Source organism: Coffea eugenioides, chromosome 9, assembly GCF_003713205.1.
Source record: "Coffea eugenioides isolate CCC68of chromosome 9, Ceug_1.0, whole genome shotgun sequence".
Classification (NCBI taxonomy): Eukaryota; Viridiplantae; Streptophyta; class Magnoliopsida; order Gentianales; family Rubiaceae; genus Coffea; species Coffea eugenioides.
In genome coordinates, this window is record NC_040043.1 from 13,617,762 (window position 1) to 13,639,400 (window position 21,639).

The following is a 21,639-nucleotide window of genomic DNA, read 5'->3' on the forward strand; positions in this document are numbered from 1 at the left end:
GCTGCTGGTACCCTGGTTGCTTATTTGGCACGAAATTAGACTGCCTGTTCGGTGCAAAGTTGGGCTGCCTATTTCCTCCATAACTGAGGTTGGGATGATCTCTCCACCCGGGGTTGTAGGTACTTGAGTAAGGGTCGTACTGCTTTCTTGGCGCGGGCGCGTGGCCAGCCATGTTCACCTGTTCTGCAGTTTCTTCCTGAAGCATTGGGCACATGTCTGCAGAGTGACCCATACCAGTGCAAATCCCGCACACCCTGGCCTGAGATGCATTCCCTACAGCCAGTTGCCTAACAAACGAGGTCAACTCAGTTAGCTGCTGCTGCATAGAGGATGTCTCTATCTCATTCACCTTACGTATTGGGACGTTCTCTCTCGAACTGAATTGTTGTGAATTCTCTGCCATCCCCTCTGTTAACTCCCGTGCTTCCTGAGGGGTTTTGTTCACCAGTGCCCCTCCACTTGCAGCATCAATTATGCTCATGTCTCTGAAAAGGAGCCCCTCATAAAAATACTGTATGAGCAACTGCTCACTTATTTGGTGTTGGGGGCACATTCTGCACAACTTCTTGAACCGTTCCCAATACTCATAGAGTGACTCCCCTGGGTGCTGCTTGATCCCGCAAATTTCTTTCCTTAGACTCGCAGCCCTGGATGCAGGAAAATATTTATCTAAAAATTTTTTCTTCAATTGGTCCCACGTGGTGATGCTACCTGGTGGTAGGTAGTATAACCAGTCCTTTGCAGAGTCCTTCAAGGAAAAGGGAAATGCCCTCATTTTTATCTGCTCTTCTGTAATGCCCGGGGGCTTCATACTATTGCACACGACATCAAATTCCTGCAGATGCTTATACGGCTCCTCACCTGGTAAACCATGAAAAGAGAGTAAAAGAGAAATCATACCAGATTTTAACTCGAATGAAGTGTTTTTACTCAAACTCGGGAAAGTAATGCATAAAGGCTGCTGATTTAAATTAGGAGCAGCCAACTCCCTTAGTGTTCGTGCATTAGTCATGGGGATTTCTTCTTGCTCCGAGTCACTCGAAGTGTCACCAAATGAATCTGTTGGTTCAACTCCTGACTCAGGTCTCTGAGATGTAGCACTGGAGTGCTCCTCTCTGAGCTGTCTGGTTTCCTTTCTCGTTCTACGAGCGGTCTTCTCTACTTCAGGGTCAAAAATCAAATCACCTGTACGAGAAAACCGAGGCATACACTAGAAAAATACCAGAAAATTAGAACAAAAATGAATTTAAAAAGAAACAAATAATAACGCCAGTCCCCGGCAACGGCGCCAAAAATTGACAGGTGCCGAACCTATGCAATAATAAAAATAGAACCTAACCACCACTAAAAGCAGTTAATAATTAATCCTAGGTACTGGAGCAGGGACTCTAGGTGTGCAATGGGTTACTTGATTCAACCTGTTCCCGAAGAGTTTGCTTAATCCGATATACCAGAATTAATTAGTTGGCAAAAATTACTAAATAGTAGACAGTGGCAAGTAGGGTCGTCTCCTTAGGGACTGGGGATATTTGTCTCTTTTAAATTCCAATTGGTAATGGGGGATTTCACCAGAATGAAGCTAAAAGCAATTAAACAATTCAACTAAAACTAAATAATTAACTAGCACGAATATAGCAGGAATTAAATCAAGAATAAATAAATCCTAGCCAAGGATGCAACTACTCAGGCACAGTCCATTTATCCGATCATTGATGGAAGAGAGGTTCACTTAATTTATTAATAGACTAGTTATAGCCATCGAGGAGCTCTAATGACCAATTTTTCCTTAATTTATAGATGACCAAGGTACGACCATTAATCACCCCTAACCAGAAAAGTATTCCTAGGTACGACCGTAGGAATTAATTTTCCAATTGCATTAATAGCCAGAAAAACCTAGCCCTAATCAATAACACGCTACGAGGGTTATTTAAATTAGATTGCACGTTCCCCTAATGTGTAAACACACCAGTTGCCACTAATATTAATCAATCAAACAATTACGGATTTAATTGACTAAATTGGCACGAGATTAATAAATCACATTGAATATCGGGCCCTTGAGATCCAAGTAATAAAATAATCCCATGAAAATACAAGCAGGCAACGTGCAAATATTAATAAATTAAGGAGCGCGTGAAAACTAATTAGATCTCACAGATTTTCGGGACTGTGCCGTCGAGTTGACCCTTGACTAGATGGAAGACTTAGCCACGCCGCATAATTAAATCACCACACGAGTTAATAAATTGCGAAGGCATTGTTTTTTACTAGAAAGTAAGGAATAAAGGATGTTTATCCCGTTGGGAAATATTGTCGAACACCTGGCGTGCGTCAGAGGCCAGTCCAAGGAAAAGAAAGCAAGAAAACCAAAGACTAGGCTAAAAACTAAACTAAAAGGTAAAAACTGGCTAGCTGACTGCTTCTGTCCATTCTCTACTTATAGAGAAACAAAAGGAAGTTGACTCAAACTACCTAGTCTGCGGTCCCACCAATTGGCACAAGTCTGCCGAATTTCTTCTTAGTAATAGCCTTTTTACGTTTCCTCCTTTTGGCCAAATGACTAGTGCTCCTTATTCCATGGGCCCCCACCGAAGTTGAGAAGATGAATCACCAAAGCTAGGCCCTGCCGAATTGACTCTTAGTAATATGCTCTAGAAAGTCCCTCCATTTGGTAATTTTCTGCTTCACTCCTGAAATTGATTCCAAATACTAAATATGAGTAAATATCAGCAATTAACACAATAAATGTCAGGGGTAGAAGGGGAAATTAATAATAAAATTACTAACAAATTATACCCTATCAGTAGCTAATATGATATCCAATCATTTTGATACGATTGAGAATAGAATAGACGAATTAGCTTTTCATTTTGATAGAATTCAAGACTAATTGCATGATTTGTGTGAAGTTATTTTATATAATAATATCCAAATTAACCCTAACATGAATGGTGAGAATGTTGAATATGAAAGTGGATTGTATTTTGATGAAAATGAAGGATTTAATTTATATTTCAATGAGGAAATGTCCATTTTACATGATCATGTCTTTGGAACTAACTTTGAATTTCAAGAGATGAACATTAATGATTCATATTTAACATCTCTTAAGAAATGTTTTGAAAGTGTAAGTTCCAAAAATGTTGCTTCCTCCGTTTCATTGAAATTATCATACTTTCTATTTTCGGATGTTTCAAAACTTTTGTCATGTTGAAAAAGTCAAATCACCTTTTAGTCTCTCTTTCCAATATAGTCATTCTTTTTAATCATATGCATGTTACTATTTAAATTTAAATTTTGAATTTTTGGGAGTAAATTTGGAAAGAGAAATACAAACATCAGAATCAAACCACTATTTTTAAAAAGTTGGATTCTCCAAACATAACTAAATAAATGGGATGGTCCCTAAGAAGGTTTTATGAAAAAAAGTGTGCCAAGAGTCACTAAACTTTTATAAAAGCCTTACTTATCACACCATACTATTTTACATCTACGAAATAATGAGATCGCTTCGCAAGTTTAGTACGTTGCTCGCGTGTCATGAATTCTATCTATTTTAGAATTACCCAATCAATCACTTTTAGTATTATGAGCATGTAAAAGACTATCTAAAAGAAAAAATAAAGCAAATCTTCTATTGCTAGAAACAAGAAAAAGATGATAAACAAACCAGAAAAATCTTGTTTAATTTTGCCAACGAATCATGTGAGTCAGATTACCTTAGACAAAACTGAATGTAAGCAAATGTTTAAGCATAAATGTTTTGGATTAATTTTATATACACTCACAGTGTATATACTATCACTATAAGATATATGATACATGTGTAAAATTTGAATTTGAAATTCAAAATTTGTTCATGTGTCATCCATCCAACCGTGATAGTGTATACACTGATAGTGTATATAAAATTTACTCAAATATTCTCCCTCCTCATCTTAACTTACTTTTCCTTCACAAATTTCTCTTTCCAATTGACAGGTTGTCGAAACCTGTTCAATAATAAAAATAAACCTAATTGCCAATTAAAATAGCCAAAACCCGATTCCAAGTACTGGAGCAGGGACTCTAGGTGTGCAATGGGTTACTTGATTCACCCTGTTCCCGAAGAGTTTGCTTGATCCGATATACCCGAATGGGAAGACTTTTACACAAATAATTATTAATTTGTAAACAGGGCAAGTAGGGTCGTATCCTCGAGGATTGGGTGTATTTGTCTCTTTAGAAATCCAAAGTAACACAGGGGGTGTTTTTGTATGGAGGATGATAATTAAAACAATTCAACTAAAAATAAAGTAGCCAACTAAAAATTAAATGACAATTCACTAAAATCAAGGCAATAATAATTAAATGTCTAGCCAAGAAATAATTTTAGCAATGGTTCACCTAATTGATCATCGATGCACAAGCAATTCCAATTATTTATTAATAAATAGGTTATAACTGCCAAACAAGCGATGACAGTCAACCCCTCCTTACTGTGTCGGTGATTAAGGTACACCCGTTAATCACTGCTCTAATTGAGAAATAATCTTAGGTACGCCCATAAGATTTAATTCTCCAATTGCCTTACGTATTAGAGGAGCCCTATTCTAACCAAATAACGCACTACCAGGGTTATTTCGGATTAGCCCGCGTATTCCTCTGATACAAACCTAATCATGCTAGTTGTCACTATTTCAAGGCAATTAAACAATTACGGATTTAATGCCGTAATTGACAATAGATTACCAAATTAACTAATTATTCGGATCCAAGACAATCAATTAATTAAAGAATCATAAGTACTATGATCAAGAACTATGTGAATACCAATAAATAAAAAAATATATAAAATTAAATCGATCTCACAATTTTTAGGCGAATCAAAACCCCCATTGTTCCTTGACTAGAGTGGAGAAATTAGTTCATATTCGATACGAAAAACCCACACAAAATTAAAACAGTAGTCGTGGCCATTGTCTGCGTTTGGGAAATTTCAATTCGTTCCAATCACAAAGAAAAGCGAGCTACAAAGAGTTGCCAATTGGGTTTTTAATTGTCTCTAACATGGGAGTCTAACATGCGAGGGAGGAAAACCACAAAAGGACGGAAAACAAGAGTCAAAAGAAAAGACTACAGAGCATGCTTCAAGTCTTCAAGTGCTCTTGACATACCGCCAGCTGAAGCTACCCCATAAGCTAACAAAGGAAAAGTCAACAAAAGCCATCCTTCCAAGTGGTGCTACCCCATAAGCTAACAAAGGAAAAGTCAACAAAAGCCATCCTTCCAAGTGGTGCTCATTCTCTGCTATTTCCAATTTCTATCTAAGTCCTACTCTAATGCTTGTCTGATTGCTATCTAAGAATTGCTCCTTTTCTTCTATGCGGCGGCCCCCCCGTGCTCTCCCCCTTGTCCTCGGTTCAGCAGTTGCCAACGAAAAAGGAAAAAAGTTTTTTTTTTCAAAAATGCTCCTAGGGTAAGCTCTGTTACTTGGACTCTTTTCCTGTCAAATTAGCACTTATTATTATATTTTCGTTCTACTCTCTGAAATAAATATAAAATATCAAAAGTGAGTAGAATCTAACAATTAATCCACATCGGATCAGGTAATAAAAAAAATTAATAATAAAATAAATAATAAAATTACAACCTATCACCAATTGCTCCAACAATTTCCACAACAAGAAGAGAAAGAAAACATCGAGTACGTACCTTTGCATCCAATAGGCAGATAAGGATTTCCTTGGTAAACAGGCAAGCAAGTACTTAGATATCCAAACGCACTGGTTGAATTGATACACTTGCTATTGTGGCCGCATATATAATCTCTCCTTTTCACAGCTTCATGGCAGCTGATATTTCCAATTCCCCAGGCAAGGACAACTGAAACAGCATAATCGTCATAGTCATCGTCATCGCACCTGGAAACGCTAAACCTAGCAAAGTCATTGAAATCCTTTTCTACAACCATGGAGATGCTACACTTATCAGATGCCCAAGATCTTTCTGCAGTATTCATGGTAAGCACCATATGTGAGACATCAACGAAATCTATTGTTATTGTGGTCTGGCAGCATCCATTTCCAGAGCAAGATGAAGCAGAAGAATTTGTTCGACCAATTCGTGAACTCGAGCACAGAGATGGACATCGGCTGATGACCTCATTTGTGCCTAAATGAGTTAATAAGCATAGATATCACATCCTATGGATATGAACTTATTTTTGGTTTGCGAAAAGCTAAAATAGTCACCTACATCTATCCCTACAAGGGTGGTTTGGTGTAAACTTCCGCTAGATTATCTATTGTAGAATGTAGAAAAGGGCAACTGCAGATCCTTGGACTCTAATATATCCATGTGAAATCTCGTACACCTCCAAACAAAACCATGTAAAAATAACATTATAAAATGAAGTGTTACATCTAAGCTCAAAGAATTCTTTAAGGAAAAAGTTTTTTCCTATGCCAAATGGATAAGGAACTGTCAGATTACCACATTTCTCAGGACAACCAGGCTTAGCTACAGAGGCAGCAGATTCATATACTAGCGAAAATAGTGAGATCATGGATAGAAGATGTAGAAATGAGTAGATTATCCTTTCCATATTCTGCTAGCCAATTAGACATGTTTGAGCTGCAGCTGAGCAGCATGGTCAAATCAAGATTGAACCCTGCAAATTGCCTTTATTAAAGTAATCAAATGATTGTTGTTTATGCAAGTCTGTGTCAAAAGAAAAGGCTTGTTGATTAGTCGTTGCAGCAGACGGCCCGAGGGTTGTGGGACAAAAATGATTGATAATAAAATAGTATAGATTGCTAGGTCTGATCTCATAAAATTGATAAAATTGTTATTAATAACCAGGCTTAGCTATAGAAGTAGCAGTTTCATATACTAGGAAAAATGGTGAGATCCTGGATATAAGATGCAAAGACGAGTAGATTATCCGTTCTTCATACAACTTAGCCATGTTTGAACTACAACTGAGCAGCGTGATTAAATCAAAACAGATAGAACCGTGGAAATTGTCCTTATTAAAGTAGTGAAATTATTGTTGTTCATGGAAGTCCACGTCCAAAACAAATGGCTTGTTGATTTTTTTTTTTTGCAGCAGGAAGCCCGAGGATTGTTGGACAGAAACGATTGATAATGACCAAGCACACATGCAGACCTTCTCCATTAGACGGAAAAAGCCTGTTACGTACCTTTGCATCCATTACCGGTATTCCCCACTATATTTGTGACTTTGCTGCAGTAATACTAAATCATAATTGGCACCATTTTTGGGTTAGTTACTAAATTATACTCCCTCCATCCCATTGAAAGTGTCATACTTTCCTTTTTGGTTTGTCCCAAAATTAATGTTACTTATCATAATTGGCAATAAAAACTTTCCCCCATTTCCATCTCATGCCCTTAAATATACCAGATTCTTTTAACCTTTTGATGGGCCCCAAAAAATTACAAGAATTGCACTTGATACGCGTGAGTTCCACAACAAATGCAAACAATGGTCGTGCAAGGAACTTTCCCAAAAAATGGCTGAGACTTTCTTGAGGCACGGATCCCACAGGTCTTGTCACCAGTCCAATATCTTTCTGCTAGTCAATAAGTGAGTACTCCATAGAAACCGAACAGGGGTATTGCTGGAAGTTACACCAAAATCATTTGAAATCTTGACACTGTTGAAAATAAGCACAACACCCGAAGTGCGACAATTATTTCGGGACGGAGGGAGTATCACTTTTAAAAAAAGAAATAAATAATTTGTCATGTGACTATTTCACAACAATTCCATTTCTATCAAGTAGAAAGTCCAATTAGTGACCCTAATGTGTGTGTATATATATATATATATATATATTTGTGTGTGTGTGTTCAGCATAGGCCAAAATCTTTGGTTGTACTTATTGGCCACTAATTGTACTTCGACTTGCGATCACGGATCACCCATCAGACTTGCAAAACTCTTAACTTTTGGCCCTTCAAGTTTTAGAGTTAAATCCTTTCTTTCTTTCCTCTTGTATCAGTTCAAACTCACAAAACTCTTGACTTTTGGACCTTCAAGTTTCATAGTTAAATCCTTCCTTTCCACTCTATCAATTCGTGGGACCTTTATGTCTTTCCATAAAAGAATAACCGAAACAACACCAAAGAACCATATTCTTTTCCCCTCTTCCATCGGATACAGTGTAATTCATTTTGTAATTGTCCTGATTGAATAAACCTGTAAGTACCGAAACTTTGATACTGAGAGAAGTTTCATCACTAAAATCAATAGTATAGAGAAAGACAAATTTGAAAAGAGATCAGCTCTGAATGTTTATTGATTTGCTTAATGAATAAAACCAGAAATTAACCACAATTGAGGATGCAATACATCCAAGAGTTTTGAGTTTAAAGATGGAAAGGGAAAATAAATAAGTTAGGAGGGTAAAGTAAGATTTGAGCTGGTAAAGAGATGATATACAGGGGTTACATGCATCACATATATCAATTTTCCTCTAGCTCTTATTGTTCATTGTTCTATTTTAAATAGGCTTAATTTCATGTTACTCCCCATAATAGTTAGCAGTTGATAGGGAATCGCCCTATGTTAATGAATCTTACAAATAACCCCTTATAACTAGCAATTAGATATAGGTTTGGCTATCAAAAGACAATCATGCTCTTGTTGAAGAATATTGTCACATGATCCTTTGGTTTTTATTTTTGTTTCATTATTATGTTAATATTTCTTTTTCCCTCTTCTTCTAGTCCCATTATAATGTGCATATTTTGGCAATTATGTGAACCATAATTTCCCTTTTTGCACACTTAAATATTTATGTTAGTATTTTCTTATAAAAATGTATTTAAGTATCTTGAAGTATCATAAGAAGTTAAAGGTATTTATTTAATAAAAATAAGTTAAGCCACCATAATTTATTAAAAGTATTTTTTGAGCATGGGATGAATTGTTACATGCCCCTAATTACAGAGTTGCAATCTAAAATTAAGCTACCATAATATTCTCGGTTTTTGTTTCTTTTCATTTTGGCGATATCTATGCGATAAACAATACCTTAGAACATTTAAAAATTGAACACATAAATCATCCAAGGCTAAACTAGTTCAGAAATAGAAATTAATTATAAAGCACAGTAGAGAATTAATATCTATTTATCTATATTAGATTATTACACTTAACAAAGTCCCAAAACTACCGAAAACAGAAGAATTCATACACGAGTGATCAATGATTCAACAATTTACAGAAAACATGCAACAACAAAATCACAGGAGTTCTTATATTCTACAGCAAACATCCAGCGGTGCATCTTCCTCTGGGCCATCTTCAGTAGTTAAATCAACATTGCAACTATGAGCTCTTTCACTCACTGAGCAGTAACCACTCTGAAAACTTTCTTTACCTGTTGACCCTTCTCTTATCCTCCTCAGTTGATCAAGTTCAGCAGCTGTCTCCTTCATGCTTGGCCTTTTTCTAGCATTGAGTTTTAGGCATCTTTTTGCAAGCTTAGCAACCGCAAGAATTTCCTCATCTAAGCCTTCATCTGCAACTATCCTGTCCAAAATTTCAAACAATCGGTTCTCCTCTATTGCTGAACGAAACTTAATAACCAAACCTTCGTCAGATTTATCAGAAGACACAGCCTTTTGGCCTGTTAGAAGTTCGGCAAGAACTACACCAAAGGCATAAACATCACTTTTGTCATTGAGTTGCCCGGACTGGAAGTATTCAGGGTCTAGGTAACCAAATGTGCCTCCGACTAGCGTAGTTAAGTGTGTTTTATCAATAGGTACTGACCTTGAAATCCCGAAATCAGTGACAACAGCCCTGTAGTTCTCATCCAACAATATGTTGCTTGACTTTATATCCCGGTGGAAAATGGCTGTAGAAGCATATGAGTGCAAATAAGCAAGCGCCCCTGCAACTTCTGTGGCAATACACAAACGATTGTCCCAAGTGATCATCCTACCACTAGGATCATCATGGAGATGGTGCCAAAGGCTGCCATTTGACACATATTCATATACAAGTAATGGAACTTCGGTTTCCAAACAACAACCTAACAATTTCACTATGTGTCTATGACTTATTTGTGAGAGGATGACGACTTCATTAACAAACTGCGACACTTCTTCTTGATCAATTTTGTTTGATTTTTTCACAGCAACAATAGTTCCATCTGATTGCATTCCTTTGTAGACGGTACCAAGTCCACCTTTGCCTAGAATACGGCTTTCATTGAAATTGTCTGTAGCCTTTTCCAGCTCTTGTGTGATGAAAAGCCTTGCTTCTAATACATTTCCTTGACTTGAAGATACCTTTTGTTGCAGCAACAAACCACCGTTTCTTTTGAAGAACCTCTTTTTGGCTCTGTCATCTTCTACTTTCTTCAGGTGACGGTGCGTCCAAAGGCAGCCTAATGCCAAGATTAGAAAGCCAATTGCAAGTCCAATGCCTGCCAAACAAAGTATATATCTGAGAAAAAAGGTATTGAAGAAAAGTTCTGCCTAAGAGATAGGTTGATAAGGGAGATGTACCTAACGAGATGAATGCAACCAATTTCCGTTTCACTCCATCTGGTAGGCATGCATGTGGTGATGATGGACCAAAATATTTCCCCCTGCGGTAACCTGGTGGACAAGTGCAGTAGTAGCTGCCAGGAGAATTAACGCAGATAGCGTCCTTAGGGCACTTATTCTTTTCAGGAGATTCACACTCATTGATATCTTCAATCAATTTTGGACAGAACCCAAAAAAAAAAAGAAAAGAAAAGATTATATATAGTCTCTTATTTATTCCTAATCATATGCAGATTGCGGGAAAAAAATGTATTTTAATGTGCAAGTCAAAATAAATAGTTTGAAGCATAAGAATATGGTTTACACTTCCACTCATTAATTATGTTTCTATGTTAATAATAACGTAGCTTAATCCTTTGATCTTTTGGAACCCTTACTCAACATAGGGTCCAAGAACCTTACATTCGTCTTTTTTTGAGCCGCAAGAATAATTACTTAAACCGTGCCATAAGAGGTCATTCTTGAAAGGGGACGGCCCCTTCGTAGTCAATAGGGCACAGCAGGCCTCGCTAATGAACGAAACCAAAGGCATTTGAGTATGAATGGCACAGCTTAATGCTTTGATATCAAAAACCAAGACCATCTATAATGGACTGATTCTGGGTTGTCTGAATAATTTTGCACCTAAACCACTGACCAAAAATGTTTGAAAGAAATTATTTGTAACACATGACTCATGATATTATATATCACTCCATATCCTTTCTCCCAACTGCGCTGTGGGATTTGAGGTATTACATTAATCTCTTTACAGAGATCAAACAAGATACGCTATAATACCTATTGCTATAATACCTATTGTAACATTACTGGTTTGTGCTAGTCAATAACTTTGAACCCAAATCAGTGATCTAAAATGGTTAAATCAAGTTATTAGCAATCTAATAATAAATCAATCCATATCCTTTCTCCTCCCCGATGTGGAATCTAGGGTATCACATTCAATGTAAAACTCATCTCACATCAATTAAAAGAAAAAGAGTGTAATCATATCCAATATACATCTAGCATCACAGGCTACTAAGAACTTTGTTACACCATTTTAGACTAGTGGTTTATGTCAAAAAATTATTGAGAAAGTTTAGATCTGTGGTGCTATAGTTGATATCATAATGAATCTCGTGTGGTCTTTCAATGGGGTGAGATTGTATCAACGATATTGAGCCACAATTACATGAAGGATTACAAAAACTAAATGCTATATGTCAACTTAAGAGCAGAAACCACTTCTAAAACCCATAAGGGCCAACTCATAACTCTAGATAACCAATTTTTGGATTATGGATTGAGCTTATGAGGAAGCAAAGGCCCAAGAGAAAATGAATGTGATACTTGTTCTGTGATACCTAAATCCTAGAGTTAGGAATCTTTAGTGAAGGATAAAGAAATTTGAGGTTTTGATATGAAATATGAAACATTAAAGTGAAAATTAAGAGTGTAAAGAAATTGGAGAATTATGGTGCAAATTTGGGAACTTAATGGAAGAAGATGTTTCTTCTTCCTTTCTTCTTCTCAACCGAATGACCCTCCTAATCCTCTTCTCCTTTCTTTCTGCTTCTTCCACTAAAGCTCTTCCTCTTTCTCGTTTTTTTTTTCCTTGAAATCAAGAAGGATTCCTTGGGGAATCAAGATCAAACAAGGAGTAAAGAGCTAGGAGATTCCACCTTGCAAACTAAACAAAGGTAATTTCTTGTAGTTTTGAATCTAATTTTGGATTCTCTTAGATTATAATGATTGGATTGTGTGGGCTCTAAATCCTTGGTTTAGAATTATCGGTAGTAGAGTTTGGAGTTGGTTTTAGTCTCTACTTGTGTGTGGGTCAATATTTGGCTTGAAATGAAGATAGGTAATCTTGATGGAAATCGTAGGATTCGGGTTCAATGCATTGTTTTTTAGTTTATGTATATAATAATGGGAAAATGACCTATTTCATCCCTCACATTTCGCAAAAATATTCTTTTCGTCCCTCACTTTTAAAATGAAGCAAATTCATCCCTGACATTTAAAAATTAAATCTATTACATCCTTGAACCTAATTTTCAATATGAATCAAACCATTCAATAACCCAGTAATAAATTTTGAAAATAGAATTGATAGATCATTTGGTCAACTTCATCATATTCACATGACATTTATTAAACCAAAAAAATAAAAATTATAACATAAAAGGCCATTCTTTGTCTTGAAATAGTAGAGTTTTTTTTTATAAATCTTTTCATGCACCGTTAGTATATCCGCTTGCGAATCTACATGTGTATCATAAATATAAAATTTGGTGTTTAAATTAAAATTAAAATTATATGGCAGTACATAAAACTGTCAGTGTATACAATGATAATGTAGAAAAGATTAATCTTTCTTTTTAATGTTATAATTTTTTCTTTTTTCTTTTTAGGTTTATTAAATTTCACATAAATATCAAGTTGAGTTAACCAAGTGATCTACCAATTACACCCCCAAAATTTGTAATCAGGTTGATTGGTAGTTTGATTCAAATTGAAATTTGGGTTCAAAGATGTAATAATTTCAATTTTTAAATGTCAAGGATGAAATTGCTTCATTTTAAAAGTGAGGGACGAAAAGAATATTTTTGTGAAATGTGAAGGATGAAACCGATCATTTTCCCTATAATAATATGATTTTAGGACGGAAAAATATTAATTTTGATGATTATAGAAGCTTGGAGATGACTGAAAATAGGACTTGACAACCGAAACTGGTAGTAGCTTCTACCTCAAATCCGACCCCTGAATCCGTGGCTGAATTCCTCTTGGATGCTTGGGCTGGATTCGACTCTTTGTACTGTCATACTTTGGTGTTTTGGTCATATCTTGGTATAGAAGACTCATAATTGAGCATCATTTGTTGCGTTAGAAATTAGACTCACAGGGTTTTAAGTATTTGTAAAGATCTCACCCTAGTTTTATACTTGTGAGAATTGGTAAATTTTCAAAATTGACCCTTTTGTTTCACTAAAATGAGATGATGATATTTATTATATGTCATAACTTTGGGTTGGTGTTTGGGGTCCTTTTTATGACAATTTAGTTTGAATAAGAGTATTTATAATTTAATTAATTACTTTGTAGTATTTATGTGAGTTCTTTTGGGATGGCTCAGGATTGAGTTGAATGTTAGCTCACTTGGTGAAGGCAACGGGTGCATGTGCTCTTTATCTTTTGAAATTACATTTGTCAACATCTTGTGGCTTTAAAAGCCATTTTACATATTGAAATGGCATGAGCAGTTTTATATAGGTTATTACTTGGGGTCTTTTCATGATAATTTAGTATGAATAAGAGTCTTTAGAATTTAATTAATTACTTTGTTATATTTAGGTGAGTTCTTTTGGTACAAGTCAGGATTGAGTTGGATGTTAGCTGATCACTTGGAGAAGGCAAGTGGTGCATGTATTCTTTATCTTTTGAAAATACATTTGTCAACGTCTTGTGACTTTAAAAACTATAGTATATATTGAAATGGCATGAGCATATGTATATTATTGATGTATTCTAAATACAAAATTGTTATTGAATTAATACTATGTTGTTGAACTCTTGTATAATGCTACTTTGATGAGACTAGTTCCTTAAATAATAGTAACATTGATGAAGTGGATGTTATTGTTATCATTGAATACGCTAACCATGTGATAGTTAGCATCATTGGAGGGCTAATTATATGATAGTTAGCACCTTGAACAGCTTAACTGGTTTGTTAACAATTGAATATCGAGGGACGTCATTGGTTAACTTTATATCTTGACCTCATCTATAATTCTGAACATTATGATGCATGCATTATAATTGAAATATTGATGATGATGATCACGCCTTGCCATTGAATTGCTTACATTGACCACATTTTTTGAAGTTATATATATATATATATATATATATATCGATGAATATTTGAATCATATTATGTATACCAACATGCTCCGCCTAATAAAGAAGTACATATGTTACTTATTAAGTAAGAAGTTCTTACTCACTCCACTTATCATCATTTTTTAGAGATTATAGCATTTAAAGAGATTCAAATCAAGGATTTGGAGCGTTTAGACCTTGATCTTAATGGAGAGATCATTGTAATAAAGGAATGAAAATTTGTATTTGATATTCGACATTTACTTATAAGTTATGCAAGTATTTAAATATGATTGATTATGTATTTGTATTAATGTTGACTACGCCGGGCATTGTATTCAATATTTATGATATTAAATTTTTTTTTTAACTGTACACTTTGTGCCTTGTGAGTTAGTCACAGAATACGGTGGTGTTATGTCCCCGATATGGCCGTGACATGTTCCACATTGGTTAATGAAAAGATTCACAGCTTCAACAATGTAAGGACAATATTGATTTTTTCTTTTTTTGGCCACATCCCCTCTTCCTCAAAATAGTTCAATAGACTAAATGAGACCTTAAAATAATTTGATAATTTCTAGCCCTCTTTATCTTTAATATAAAATTCTTATTTCTTTTTTGTTTAAAATTTGATGCACCACTGAATTTCACTATGGATCACTAAAAATAATTAGGTGGTTTATTCTTCCGGTTCAAAATCTTCTCCACAATCTAATTCACCATGAAAAGGATTTTGTTGTGTTTAACGTGGGGTAAATTACATATAACCCCCATATAGTTTTGCATAATGCTAGATGACCCTCCCTAAGGTTTCAAAATAGCCACATAACTCTCTTGTGATTTTGTGCAAAGTGAAAAATGAACGGATTGCAGAATCAATTACGGTAATTAGAGCACATACATTCTAAAAACACATGTAATGAAATCATAATATCCACTTAGCCCCCTATGATTAGCATAAAAATCTACTTTATATGAAACAATGGGGAGTGAGGTGCATATTTTGAAATATTAGAGGGGTTATATGACAATAGATAAAACTATAGGGGGTTATTAGTAATTCATCCTTTCATGTGTCAATTTGTCCTACATCTAGTTTCTTCAACTTACAGCTTATTTTTTTTCTTATGAAATTGCTTCCAAGAAAATTCCACACCTCTAATTGTCTGCTTCTATGCCCTCTTCTAATGATTACATTTTGAATTAAAGTATAATGATTTCTAATTTTCTATGTTACTTTAGTACTCAATTCTACTCCGCTTGCGTCCCAAGAGAATTCTTAGGATAAACAAGTAAACAGTAACAAGACTGACATCCAACGTGGATGAATCTGCTCTGGTGGTGTGTTAATAAAAGTAAAATAACTGCCAAACTTAATTTCATAACGAAGTTGAACAGGAGAAAGCCAAAATGATAATTGTAGAAAGATGCACTGAAATGGTTTGAGGAAGAGGGGTTGTAGAGAGATGCAGAAATCATGCAACAGTTATTGCTGTTGAAATGGTGTGTGTGATGCAGGTAACCATGTCTTGCAGCTCTTTTAACTGATAAAATAGACAAAGTTCTTCAGAACGAGAAATAATTGAAACAAGTAAGATTTTGGAATATTTTGATAACGCACTTTACTCAAATATCAAACCATCCTGGTATGTTTAATCTAAAATCATTAATTGTACCCTACTTTTTGTATGGATTATACTTCACATCATGCATAAACAAATATATGTAGAGTTTGTTCTCAACTGATTCTGATTTTGTAAGAGTTGATTTTATAAAAATTGATGCTCAAAAATCAGATTTTTAAGAATAATTTATGTATTTTTTGTTACTATGAAAAAGACATTTTAATAAATGCATAAGTGTTCTAAAAAAAAAAGGGAAAATGACCGGTTTCATCCCTTACATTTCACAAAAATATTCTTTTCGTCCCTCACTTTTAAAACGAAGCAATTTGGTCCCTGACATTTAATAATTAAACCTATTACATCCTTGAACCCAATTATCAATCTGAATCAAACCATCTATCAACTTAATTACAAATTTTGGGGGGTATAATTTGTAAATCACTTGACTAACTCAACTTGATATTCACGTGAAGTTTAATGAACCCAAAAATAAAAAATAAAAAATTATAACATCTAAAAGAAGAATTAATCTTTCTTACAATGTCATTGTATACACTGATGGGTTTATGTACCTGCCACATCATTTCAATTTAAATTTAAACGCCACATTTTGTATTTGTGATATACATCTAGACTCGCAAGCGTATATACTAACGGTACATGAAAAGATTTACCAAAAAAAAAACTCTATTATTTCAAGACAAAGAATGACCTTTTATGATCTTATACTTTTTATTTTTTTTGGTTCAATAAATGTCATGTGAATATGATGGAGTTGACGGAATGATCTATCAATTCTATTTCCAAAATTTATCACTGGGTTATTGGATGGTTTGATTTAGATTGATAATTAGATTCAGGGATGTAATAGGTTTAATTTTTAAATGTCAGGGACCAAATTGCTTCGTTTTAAAAGTGAGGGACGAAAAGAATATTTTTGTGAAATGTGAGGGATGAAACATGTCATTTTCCCAAAAAAAAAAGTTTAAAAAATCGATTTTGACAATAAAATGACCATGTTACCCTTATATGCTGGATAAAATGAATATTTGTGCTAATTAAATTATTTTTTAATGTAATAATTTACTTTTCTTGTGAAGATTAAATAGTGGATGAGAAAAACAAGAGACACATAAATGAATCTGGAAGTGAAGTGAGACGAAAATAGACAAAAATATAAAGACTATAAAAGGTTATCTAATCTTTAGATAGTTTAATGTTCCTGTTGAAATTTGAAGGGTCATCATCAGAATCGAAAATCACCTCAAGATTTTCAACAAGAAGAATGTCATACAGTAAAAAAATTGTAAAACAAGAATTCCCTAGAGATAATCTTCAAATTAGATTACCTTGGCAACCGTCGTGGAGATAAGGATTCCCTCGAAAACCTTGCAAGCATCTACACGAGTATCCGACTCCAGTACTTGAATTTATGCATTGACTGTTTTCTCCACACACGTAACTGCTCTTTTCCACAGCTTCATGGCAGCTAATATTTCCAATTCCCCAGTTCAGAACTGTAGGAACCCCATCGCTGCCTTTACAACTCGAAAAGTTAAACTTGTTGAAGTCGGAGAAATCCTTATGTGCAATCATGAGAAAGCTACACAGATCAGACTCCCATGATTTTTGAAAGGTGTTCATGGTATGCACGGACAATAGCATCATCCTGAGTTCCATTGGGACAGTGGTCTGGCAGCAACGATTAAATCCAGAGCAAGATGATGGAGGAGGCAACAAACTAATGGATGAATTACGGCAGAAGGATGGGCAACCGCCAACAATATGAGCAGTTATCGGATCAATGATATAAGAATATATATCACATCCAATGGCTACAAATTTGTTCCCAGTATGTGAAAAACTAAACTGATAATCACCTCTGAATGGGGAATATATTACTGTATGCCGGCTTTGGCCGGATGACTTATTGTAGCGGAAGGGAACAAGCTGACCTTCAATAACAACATGGTCTTGTTCAATCTCATACACCTTGGACTCAAAACTTGTTAAGGTAGCAGAATATGATGAAGTGTTGCAAGTGAGCTCAAATGATTGGCTAAGGTAACAGCCTTCTCCGATTCCAAACGGGTAAGGAACTGTCAAATTGCCACATTTATCAGGGCAATTAGGCTTTGCTACAGATGCTGCAGCTTCATGTAACAGGGAAAATGCTGAGATGATGGATATGAACTGAACTGCAGAGCTGATTTTTCGATGCATATTTTGTTGCCGAAATGTTTTCTGAATGTATGATTTTGTAGAGTGCATGATTGAAGGTAGGGTATGGGAAGCCATCATTTGAATTGGTTACATGAACATGAATCTTGCTCAAGAAAGTCCGTGTCATGGAAAAAGGTGCTATATTGTATCCATCTTTTTTAAGCAAGTTGAATTAAAAAAGGTCACCAGATAAAACACAAAAGATTGAAAAGGAAAAGAATGTTAAAAGAAGTGAAACAAAAGAAAGATAGGCATAAACAAAAGAATGATTGGCATTCTTTTGAATGTTTACGTACGTGGCTACGCTGCTGCAATCACTTTATCTACAAGATGTAATCAATTTTATTTAAAAAATTTAACCAATTATATTGTTATATCCAAAGATTTGTCGGCAGCATTACACTATTTTTGCAACTTTCTATATAATAATAACAATAACAATAATAGAATAACTTTTTGTTACACTATCAGTATATAATTTTTTAATATTAGTAGATTTAGATCATATCACATAGCATGAATCTTTATACATATACGAAAATAACTATTTTAATTAGAATGTTTCTTACTCCTATGTAGCATGCCTAATTTAAGAGAATTAACGAGCTTTGGGTAATTTGGATTTTATCCATATTAAATATTATATTATATGTTTAAAAATTATCCCTAATTTTAAAATAAATTTGAAAATAACTAATCTTATCTTAATGATATCTGTTTTCTATCAAATTATTACATAGAACTATAGTAAAACTTTTTTCAAATTACAATTATCAAAATCATACATATTCCATAAATTACTTCATTTCATCATCATATTGTTGATTAGTATTCAAATTATTCATCATCTCTTCCCTTAATTTTTAATTAACTAGTATAAAATAAAGAATTAAATGTTACACCGACAGAATTACTAATGTTGTTGGAAACTAAATATTTAGTGATGAAGAAAAGCAGATTGTTGGATTTTTCTACTTAAGTTAATGTGAATATATAGTTCTAGATTTATGGTCATTATAAAAATTTAAATTATCTAAAAGAATATTTATAAATAAAAAAAAAAGAATATCTGCCAAGTTTTTAATATGGGATACATTATTTGATGTATGCTATCATATTATAGTGAAAGTATGTAAACAAATATTTAAAAATTAGTAAATAATTGAACATTTAGAATAGATTAATTTTTTAAAGTTAATTTGAATGAACATGTAGGATTGTTGTTAATTTTCATATTTAAATTATTCATATTTGTATAAATTCACAATAAATAAAAAAACGACCATGCTAAAACACGGGCAAAATTCTAGTTTAAATTTAAAATTCAAATCATACACATGTGACATATTTTCAGAACTGCTAATGTCAAAAAAAAAAAATCATTGAACTGTCTGTGTATAAAAAGTTAATCCATAATAAATAATAATCTCTACATTTTAAAAAGGCCGAAGGTTTGATGAAAAGTTAGGTATCATCCTCCAACCTGTTCTGTTGGTTTGTTTGTTGTTTTGTTCAAACCCAGTGGCCATTTTGTCCTTTTAGTTGTGCCCTTGCCGTCTGTATTTTTTGTGTACTTTTCACCTTGCTGGTTTCCCACCTTGTTATTTATCCTGTATTTTGTAATACCCCTTCCATATGCTATTTATTTCGGTTTTGACCCATACTTTTGCTGCATGCCTTACCAGTCCTTTTGGCAATTGTCTCACCCGATCGTGGATATTTTTTTCTGGATGAGACAGACCTTTTAACCCATTTGCTCTGCATGTAAAGACTGTATGATTGGCTTTGTATTATATGTTGTGTTGTTTCTTTCCATGCCATTCATTTAAATTTTGGATTCCATACATAGTTATTAAATCCAGCCCGACAAGGAATGAGAGAGGAATCGAGTCAATGGGTCACAGTAAGTCACAGGTTGAACTGGAGGATATTAATTAAATATTCATAAATAAAAAAGAGAAATTTTAATATACATAAAATATCCAATAAAGTGCTATTAGATACTAATTATTGCACTTAGATAGATATATAATGAATACATAGATATTAATAGAGGATATAATTTCATTTTATTGTACTTTTACATAAGTAAATAATATAATCAAATATAAAATAAAGTGTCACTTGTTTTAAAAAATATAGCATTATATTTTCATTATTTTATTTTTGTTTAAAAACAAAATAATTTTCAAACCACTCAAATATTGTCAATTTGAAAGTTAAAAGGATTAATTGTATAATAAAAAACTAAACAAGTTTATTTAAAAAATTTTAGTTATCATATAAAAACTAAGTGAGGGATAAAGTCTTATACGCATAAAAATGAAAATCCAATGAACAAATCTTGTCAAAAGCATATATATATATATATATATATATATATATATATCAGGTCAATTGAAAAATCGGACAGGCTCCTGATTGAATCAGTGGGTCAAATGGGTTTCATCGGGTTTGATTAGATCAATTCCTTATCTGTTCAAACTAAAAACTTGGCCGGACCTAACACTCTTGTGATCGGGCCGATCAGTTCAACCATCAAATCGAGTTGAGTTTGATAATTAACTATGATTCCATATTGTAATTATTACTACCGCATGCATAATCAATATGCTTTGAATCAATTTCCTATATGGCTTTTGCTTTGCTAATACCCCTCCTATTGTAATTAGTGTCTTTCTATATGTGTCTCCAGCTACATTTCTCATTGACTTACATTAGATGATGATTCTCTTAGGCTTCTTTTGCACCATTTTATTCGTGAAGTAGGCTGTTTTGTAGTTGCATTTCGCTTTTTCCAATTAGGTTATTGCTTAGGTCCATACTTTTTTCTCTTTGGTTCTACAGATTACACTCTGTTCTCCAATTTGGTTCTTTCATCAAATATGCTAACCCCTTCCGCCCACATACAACATTTATATTTATTATGTTAAATAATCATATGCATCGCACTGCATTTTACTTTTTCTTTTTTTTTAATGTAGATCACAACCTCTTTGTTTCTATGCTTATCTTCTTTTCTGCATTCTCATCATTCATATATTTAGTTCTACTTTATTTTCAATTGTTTTATCTCTGTATATCATAATTGCTCCCCTGTATCTTGTATCCATGTTGTACTGAAAATAAAAAGGCCTACTATTAGAGTACGTATCAATCGTTCAAAAGAAGAAATTGTTATGAGCCCAAGATCACTGTTCTCATGCAAAAAAAAAAAAAAAAAAAAAAAAACACATCTATTCATGTCATTGTTCAGATTCATTTACTAACCCTCTTAATCAACAATTTCAGTCTTCCTCTCAGAGCAAGAGCAGCTAATGACTAGATTCTTCTTTTACACGATGCT

At 34.0% G+C, this 21,639-nt stretch overlaps 1 protein-coding gene across 1 annotated transcript; it reads right to left on the reverse strand.

Annotated features, from left to right (window-relative positions):
• Positions 1-9,270: 9,270 nt before the first annotated feature.
• Positions 9,271-17,843, reverse strand: LOC113782248 (wall-associated receptor kinase 5-like). Its single transcript, XM_027328149.1, has 4 exons — positions 17,420-17,843; positions 10,624-10,719; positions 10,531-10,563; positions 9,271-10,448 (listed from the first exon to the last, which is right to left on the reverse strand). The coding sequence occupies exons 1-4, from the start codon at positions 17,748-17,750 to the stop codon at positions 9,271-9,273; spliced, it is 1,638 nt and encodes a 545-aa protein (XP_027183950.1). The 5' UTR covers positions 17,751-17,843.
• Between the last annotated feature and the right edge of the window lie 3,796 nt (positions 17,844-21,639).

Bases quoted from the DNA above. Each gene is read 5' to 3' on its own strand.
- LOC113782248 (XM_027328149.1), bottom strand. From the start codon at position 17,750: ATGGAACTCAGGATGATGCTATTGTCCGTGCATACCATGAACACCTTT. The intron at 10,564-10,623 runs GTTACCGCAGGG...TACCAGATGGAG, and splicing joins CTACTGCACTTGTCCACCAG to TGAAACGGAAATTGGTTGCA. The intron at 10,449-10,530 runs GTACATCTCCCT...TTTGTTTGGCAG, and splicing joins GGTTGCATTCATCTCGTTAG to GCATTGGACTTGCAATTGGC.